The sequence below is a fragment of the Bombyx mandarina genome, chromosome 06 (genome assembly GCF_030267445.1).
Source record: "Bombyx mandarina strain Sakado chromosome 06, ASM3026744v2".
Lineage (NCBI taxonomy): Eukaryota > Metazoa > Arthropoda > Insecta > Lepidoptera > Bombycidae > Bombyx > Bombyx mandarina.
This window is the reverse complement of record NC_143213.1, coordinates 14,606,352-14,615,283: the sequence shown is the minus strand read 5'-3', so window position 1 is coordinate 14,615,283 and position 8,932 is coordinate 14,606,352. Positions and strand designations below refer to the sequence as shown.

At 40.6% G+C, this 8,932-nt stretch overlaps 1 protein-coding gene across 2 annotated transcripts; it reads right to left on the bottom strand.

Annotated features, from left to right (window-relative positions):
* Positions 1-4,701: 4,701 nt before the first annotated feature.
* Positions 4,702-8,121, bottom strand: LOC149502861 (uncharacterized). Of its 2 annotated transcripts, none has more exons than XR_016323265.1 (2): positions 6,250-8,121; positions 4,702-5,806 (listed from the first exon to the last, which is right to left on the bottom strand). XR_016323265.1 is itself a non-coding variant. In XM_089728413.1 (2 exons), exons 1-2 carry the CDS (start codon positions 6,925-6,927, stop codon positions 5,607-5,609), a joined length of 486 nt encoding a protein of 161 aa, XP_089584539.1. In that variant the 5' UTR covers positions 6,928-8,121; the 3' UTR covers positions 4,702-5,606. The 2 variants fall into 2 exon arrangements, 1 of the variants encoding a protein (XP_089584539.1); XM_089728413.1 differs by having other exon boundaries at positions 6,642-8,121.
* Between the last annotated feature and the right edge of the window lie 811 nt (positions 8,122-8,932).

Genomic DNA, 8,932 nt, shown 5'->3' with positions numbered 1-8,932 from the left:
GCCTCCTAAGGCTATCAGCATAGGTTGGAAAAAAAAATGCGACATATTATTTATATATTAGTGACTTGTTCCCTGTTCCCATAGTACAGTATCGTGTGTGATTTGTTTCCCCGATTATTTGTTACTGTTACTGCAACTTCAGACATAGATTGAAATTTTATTCACGAGATTTTGAACTAGATGACAATACCACGCTTTTTTGACTTGGTAGAATTTGTAAGAGCGCATGGCAAGGTTCAATTGCAAATCCAGTATATTAAATCCAGTATTCGGTAGGCAGCGGCTTGGCTTTGCCCCTGGCATTGCTGAAGTCCATGGGCGACGGTAACCACTCACCATTAGGTGGGCCATATGCTCGTCTGCCTACAACGGTAATAAAAAATATATAATATGTTGGCATACGTCAGGGATGGCTGAGCGGTAGTTTCCGTCATCACTCGTATTCGATTGAACTCAGTTTAGTCAATAAAACTTTTCAATAATAATTATTGAAACTCAACACACACAACTTTCACAATGACAGGATAAACCGACAGTTTCGTTGCACATACCGACACAGACCGACTGACTGACTGTCAGAGACTCACTGCTGAGACGGACGGAATCACTGTCTGACACGGAATGCCACGACTCTGTCCACGTACCGTCATTTTATACTGTGGCGTTACGGAGTCTACCCTTCATTTTGTGATATTTATCAAAACAACATTTCATCATTTCAAATAATAATCAAAACCACCGTCTTAATATTACTAAAAGTCGTTATCCACGACAACTAAAAGTCGTTATCCACGACATATATATATTTAAGCCATGAAGCAGTCATTCCAGTTTGAAGGATGGACCATTAGTTATTCAATGTAATTGGATCTTTAACTTCATCTAGGTCTAGTTGAGTTTAGGCTTTCACGTAATGAGGTGTATGGTCATTCCGTTAATCACTTAAAATCAAGCAGGTCGTGAAATATATAGTCCATTAGGTCAATAGCATTGGCAATTCGAATTGCAAAATATATTATCTACCGGTAGGCAGCGCTTGGCTCTACCCGTGGCATTGCTGAAGTCCATGGGCGACGGTAACCACTCACCATCGGGTGGACCGTATGGTCTGCCTACAAAGGCAATAAAAAAAAACCAAAAAAATGATCTAGCTAAACTTTTCAAGGAGCAATGAACCAGACAAAACGTTCACACTTATCAGATTAAGCGAAGTGAAATCGATATAAAACCTTAACAGAGCACAATTGAAGAGCATATTCGATTTGAGAAACCTTACTGCTTCTAGAGACAATAAGATCGGTTACGTCCGAGGGCACGTAGTCCACGCCAATCTAATCAACGGACGTGTTTGGTGTTCGTCACAAGAGACAGCGATTTCGGTCAGTCGTAATTTGTCTGCCCCGATATATGATATCAGATCTTCGCCGAAATGTAATTTTGCTTAGATGTGTGAACGAGATTACAGTCCACCTGGTGTTAAGTGGTTACTGGAGGCTATTGGTAAATTGTGAAATAGCTGAAAATTTCGACTACAAATTTACTAACGATCGAAGGTGTGTATAATCTATATATTAATACGTGAAGCAAAAACTTTGTATCCCTTTTTACGAAAATTGCGCGGACGAAGGAGTATGAAATTTTCCACACTTATAGATAATATAGAGAAGAAGTGCACAACGCTAATATTTTTTAAAAATAATGCATAAACGATACATTAAATCAATAAAGAAAACATTACACACACTACATACCATGTATTTGACGCACACACGCATGCATACTACTTATTGTCAAACTTTTGTTCTTGACGTCTGTGGTCAAATGGAGAATAGATTAAATATTGTTTGTCTTTATTAATATTTTTTTATTGTGTAGCCTTGGCGAAATTTGTGATTATAGAAGTATAAAATACAATCATAATAGTGTATAAACTTACAATTCCAATTAATTATAGTCGAATTTCGACTACTGCGGGACCTCTAGTTCATTTTTCATTTACAAGTTAAATGTCTCTACTGTATATGTACTATATGAATATTTCTTAAACAAAATTCAAATCTGTGTGACTTAGGATCGTTAATCCATATTTTTTTATAAATTTCAGCGCCAATACTAAATAAATACATATCGTACTGTACAAATACTGATCATATATTTGTGTCTACTGATTAATAGCGAGATACACTTTATTGGAGTTAGATACTTAGATACTTTGTTTTTGTTTTATAACTTGGACCAAACATGTATATTTTTACTGGCCGTTCTCCAAGCGCTTGCACCACACTGCCCCGGGGGTCAAACGTGGACGTAACTCTTGTATACTCAACTGATTGCGAATATTGTAGCTAACTTACGGATGTAATAAACAAAATGTGGTCTGATCGTGTCGCACAAACTGCTGCGCGACTGAATAGTGACGCGTATTTAAATTAAAAAAAACTACCTTCAGTCGGAATCTAAGCAGCCCTGGACTGAAGCATAAAAACCAACAAAATCGGTACAGACACACAAAATAACTAAGTTTTTTTATTGCCCTTGTAGGCAGACGAGCATACGGCCCACCTGATGGTGAGTGTTTACTGTCGCCCATGGACTTCAGCAATGCCAGGGGCAGAGCCAAGCCGCTGCCTACCGCTTAATACTCTCCGCAAGTCTCGTTTGAAGAAGGACATGTCATAGCGCTCAGGAAACACCGTGGAGTCCCCTCATTCCATAGCCGGATAGTACGTGGCAAAAAAGACCTCTAGAAACGCACTGTGGATGACCGCAGTGGCTCCAGGTAGTATGGATGAACTACATCTACTCCGGTGGCGGGCGGTGCGATGGTAAAAACGAGATGCCGGTATCATCTCGAACAATTCCTCAGAGCACTCCCTAAGTATCTATATTCGTAAAGATAATTGTGATAATTACTGTAATCGTCTCCAATTAGGCTGTTAACTTGTAAGCTGTTTGGGACGTTTATTTGCTTCGTGTCATAAATAGACAAGATGCTAATAGCAGCTCGGTATACATTCCTGATATTTGGCAAACATTTGGTCATAATTGTTGGGGCCAATGCGCGTATGAATACTAAGCCAAATAAATCAAGTTACAGACAAAATAAGCCTTTATTTAGTCCTGTTTTGAGACACGTCAGTGATACGGTAATCACGAATGAGGAAAAGTCACACACATAAGTAGCGAGCCGCAACAATACAGGCGGCAGACATCAAAGTGCAAAGCAAGGAACTAAGAGAACGCTTGCCGACAAAATGTTTGGTGAAACGTGAAAATTAAAATAACCCATTTTCATTTTTATTTTTTAGTAAGAAATTCTTTTCCTACAGATTAGATATTTTATTTATTTTTATTTTATTTATTTATTTATGTACACACAGAAAAGAGGACATAATACAGAGTAATAGGAAAATTATGTACAAAGGCACTGCTTATTTCTTTAAGAAATCTCTTCCAGCAGACCTGCGAGAGGATAATGAGAATAATAATAAAAAGTGATGAGTGTGTGTAGAACAAATAACACATAACTAAAATAACAAATACAACATGAGAATTAAGGTAATGCACATACACATACCAAATATTGTTAAACTTGAATACAAAATATTATAATACAAAATAATATAATTATTTTATTGCTTTGTTATTGAAGAAGTTTTGTGTCATAACAATTATTCTGCAAAACTAATGAGTGTTATGTGGTAGTTAATAAGCTTGTTTAGCTTGAATGGCAATGGGAGAGATAAATATGTATACATACATATGGCCATTAGCTTTGTCTACAGCTGCGTAGCAGCTATCTGTCTTGCTCTTGTTGTGTTGTTGTCATATTGGCAATACAAAAAAATTAAGATGTGTAAGCTTGAGGGTAGATATTATCTTGTTGAACACCAAGTAAAACGAAGTCACCTTTGGTTTCTGATTTAATCAACAATATGTTAACTTGACAATTCACTTTAACACTTGTCCAACTTTAACCAGTACGTACAACAGTCACTGAATCACACAACGTAACAACGATATAGTAAGTGCACCGGGCAAACGCAGTCGAACGAATGTTCATTTCAAGGCACGTTCCGCCTTTTTATACTAGCCGGCGCAGCGGGCTTATGAGTCACTCTGTTGCAGCTGTTGTTTACGAGTGGAACGATACGGCCGGCGCACCTGGCTTGTGTGAGTCACTCCTATTGCACGTGCTATATAACATAAATATCGTTAACGCCGTCACGGCCATACTGACGTGCGCTCGTCCTCGTGCGCGCATTCTTATGGTATGTCTGTGAACAACAAACGTTCGTTCATCCTGACATTATCGGATGCAACTTAAAACGTGGTCTATGATATTAACAATCTAGTACGGTTCGGTTCGCATAATTCTTCAGAAAATCCTATACTGGCTATAAATAACCTTCAGACTGCTTACATACCTGGGCCAGTTCATTTAAAACTCTTCAGGTATGTAAGTATGTCCCTTTTAACTTAGACCGGAATTGTTATCCCTTCAGTTTTTCGAACTGGACCGGATAATGCTAGACCGAATCGCAATCCCTGTAGCTAATTGTTGTGGCTAATCTGGATGAAAATCCCTATAGCCAAGCCATTGGACCGGACAGACCCTTCAATGACTTCACACTTTTTTTTTTTCTTTTTTTCTCTTTTTTTTTTGCTAGTCCGGATTAACATCTCTCTAGCCACATACAATTCTCTTCTTTTTTTTTTTTTTTTTTAATCTGCGTGTACGGTAGCGTTTGTTAAAACATTTCTTAAACCAGAACATTTATACGGAATTTCTTCAGAAATAGTGCGAGACCGACCATCGTTTTCTATATTTCCAACACCTGCACCTGAGGTGCCTGAGCTTACAGACATTGTATCACTACCCACAGACTATGTTTGCTGTATCGCTATTTGCGGACAAAAATTTCGCTTCTATTGTCAGTGATAGAGTCGTCATCATTAAGATCAGTTTCATGAACAAGATTAATTAACCCATCTGTGTACGCCGTCACGTCATCGTCACTATAATTTTCAGAAATTTCTAGTAGGCCTGACGGGCCTCGAGGTATTTCACGTAAGTTTTCATGGGGAAATTTGTACACTCTATTAGAACTATTTACATGTCTCAATTTATACCTATCGTTTTCCAAAACTGCAGTAATGTTGAAGGGACCTTTACATTTTTGGTCAACTTACGAAAACAAAATCCCCAGCGGAAAAGAGTTTGACTTTAGCTTTGCCTCGACTAAACCAAGCTTCTGTTTGTGCCCTTTTTTTTTATGTTTTCGCCGGTCTTCGACCGTGCTAAATCAAGATCTAATCTAGAGGGATTATCACTCTGTTGAAACTTTAAGATATTTCAAGTGAACTACCCTGAACGGCAAACGTCTATTCTATTGGAGTAAACCCTGTTACTCGACAACGTGCACTATTAAGGGCGAGTTGAATATCCCCTAAGTGCTCTTGCCATCATGATTGGTCTAAGTTACTTTCAGATCAAAGAGTGACTTGTTCATGAAACCGCTTACCATTGAATAAATTACTATGACTTTGTTTTATAAGACTACATTCTGACCCTGAATGGAACATAAAGGGGAAGCCAAAACCACTTATCTGTAACACACTGAAGCTCTGGAACACACGTTGACGTCTCTGGTTGCACCTGCCACAGCACCTGGAGCAGTGTCGTTTTTCTTCTTGTAGCGCATGGAACACCCAGAAGCTACATGACTCGCATCACCGCACACGTAACAGCTGACTTGCAGGCGAGAGCCGGGCGCCCACGGATGAGGAGGTTGTTCAGGTTTTGCTGGAATATCGAAAAAAGTTTGAGAGCAGTATCTGTCGCAACACCCTTCGGCACGATGCCCAGGTTTTCCGCAGAAATGGCAGCTTCCACGGAAAAAAACTTCGAGAGCGTTTTGGTTCTTTATCAGGATCTTCGTTTTTTCTTTTGAGGGTAAAGCCACGTAATGTGTGAAATAGACGATTTTTTGTGGTAATAACGACAGAGTTCAATTCCCGACGGATTCTTTCATCACACTGCGACAGTATTGATATAACAAATCCGGTGGCTATTTGTTCTGGCACATTAGCGTCGGGAATCTTCTTTATAAGTTGCCATAGCCGGATACCGGCTTCAGCTGATCCCTTTTTGCTTTCCATTTCAAATTTAATAATCAGGTCGAAGTGGTCTTGCATCATTAGATAATTTTGTCAGCATCTCTTTAATAGTAGGCCAGGACATCTTACCAGGCTGTATTTTTGTGAGGCAAGTAGCAGCTCGAGCCTTAAGCGAATGTGTGAGAGTCAAAATTAAATCGACACCATCCAATACTTCAACTACTTTAAACGGCCCTTTAAACTTCGTATCTAATTTCGTTTGATTATGCTCTTCGTATTAATGTGTAGACGAGCTCACAGCCCACCTTGTGTTAAGTGGTTACTGGAACCCATAGACATCCACAGCGTAAACGCACCACACACCTTGAGATAGAAGTTCTAAGGTCTCAGTATAGTTACAACCGCTGCCCCACCCTTCAAACCGAAATACACCACTGCTTCACGGCAGAAATAGGCAGGGTGATGGTACCCGTGCGGTCGATGGCACTATACGGAGCAGCCGTCTGGTGCCACGTCCTTACCCACGAGAACGTCGCCGCGCTGCGACGCCGGCAGCGCGCGATCGCAGTCAGAGTTATTCAATGATACCTCACAGTCTCCTACGAGGCGGCGCGCCCTAGCGCAAGTGCAGCCGGAGCGCGGGGGCTCCAATATCGGCAGTCCGTGCTGGAGGCGTGGTCTCGTAGTTTGGCGGACCCGTCGGCCGGTCTCCGTACCGTCGAGGCGATTTGCCCGGTTCTCGCGGACTGGGTGGGCCGCGACCGCGGAAGTCTCACCTCCGGCTACCTGTGCAGACTCACAAGACATTTTACCACCATGCAAACTTCTTACCGCAACAAATCTTACCAGCCACCACGCAAACTACAATTTTACGGGTTCCACCTCTCTTACACGATGTTACTCCCACACTGAGGAAGCCAACCGCGAACACTTGTCAAGCACGCACAAGCACGCACTTCACCGGAAAAACTTGCATCCGCCAGCGGAACCCGAACACCGCCGCATCGCCAGACACGAACGCACCAGACGTCTTATCTTACAGGTCACGACGACTTCAGATGTGTCAATTTTTCTTCCCCACGGAAACTTGCTTGCTTTCTTGTTTGCTTGCTTGCTTGCTGGAGCCCGAAGTCATCGAACGTGTAGTGTTATTGGTATTGAATCGAGTAGATTCTAAAATTTCAGCGACAATTCACAGTCTCATGTCCTGGTTTACTGTACTAGTGCCATGTAACTCTAGCAGTAGTCATTGGCTTAAAAACGATTCGTGTCGGAACTACCCACTCGTCATGACAGATCCATTATTGCGATCGAAGTTTCACTTGAGATTTGCACTTGCCTTAATTTCTTGCAATAGCTTGTTACGTGTTGTATTTCCGTTAGTAAATGCCATGTGATGAAGTCGACAGTCAAACTGGGCAACATGAGCCAGAACGTAAGATGTGACGATTTCTTCGTGGCTCAGATCTTCCATCGAGGTAACAGAGACGTTATTACACGACTTACGTATGCTGCATTCACGCTCTTGTGGCGTACCACTACTAGTATTCTGATCTGCATCATGTTTTTTTTTGCTGTACTTCGAACATGTTCAAACACGTCACGCCAGTGAGAGTAGAGTCCTGATCCCACTTCTGATGTAAGCTTGAGGGTAGATATTATCTTGTTGAACACCAAGTAAAACGAAGTCACCTTTGGTTTCTGATTTAATCAACAATATGTTAACTTGACAATTCACTTTAACACTTGTCCAACTTTAACCAGTACGTACAACAGTCACTGAATCACACAACGTAACAACGATATAGTAAGTGCACCGGGCAAACGCAGTCGAACGAATGTTCATTTCAAGGCACGTTCCGCCTTTTTATACTAGCCGGCGCAGCGGGCTTATGAGTCACTCTGTTGCAGCTGTTGTTTACGAGTGGAACGATACGGCCGGCGCACCTGGCTTGTGTGAGTCACTCCTATTGCACGTGCTATATAACATAAATATCGTTAACGCCGTCAGATGCGTGTTTTATTGCATTATTAAGAAGAATTGTCAAAAAATTTATTTAAAGCTTTGTTATACAGAGAAAAGCGTACTTTTTTTAATTACTTAAAAGAAAAAACAAATGAAGATAAAAAAAATTGTAACGAAATTGTGATTTCAGAAACATCGTAAAAAAGTTAGAAGTAGTAAAATATTTTTCGATTTAGATCCATTTGTTCTCGACTGTACCGAAGTTCTTTGATGTCCGCGTCACCGTCACTAGCAAAAAGCGTTTTTAGTGAAAGGGAAAAAGTTCTCAGCGAAATTCGTTTTGCCTGCCTTCGAGGAATCGTGAAGGCGTCGCCTATTAAAACCTTTTCCTTGTATTCCGTTCTGACTGAATTTGTGGATGGGATATGCCAAAAAGAAAACGGTAAGCTCACTGTGTGTGTCTTATGATTGTTTCTGTGAAATTAAATTCGTTGTTGTCAGTACTCCCGGTTGCTTAGTAACAGATGAATTTAATCGACGTCATCTCTTGTCAGTTGACTTGGAGATCAAGACGGTTATTCGCTTTTTTGTCTTTTTCATTTTTACTGTCACTTTCGCACGTTATGTTACAGTTATAAATTGCCACGAATGGGCACATTCATCTTAAGTTCTGTCGAATGGCAAACTTGTATTTTATGAATGAAACAGTCGTTGCAGTAATGCCATTTTTGTGCTTTAAATCATCTCAAATTTGAAACTCAAGTTACGATGACTATGGCCTTCTTTTTTCCTACCTAGGCTGTTGTTCTAGAGAGACCATATCAGCGTAATCTTAACTAGTAGGTG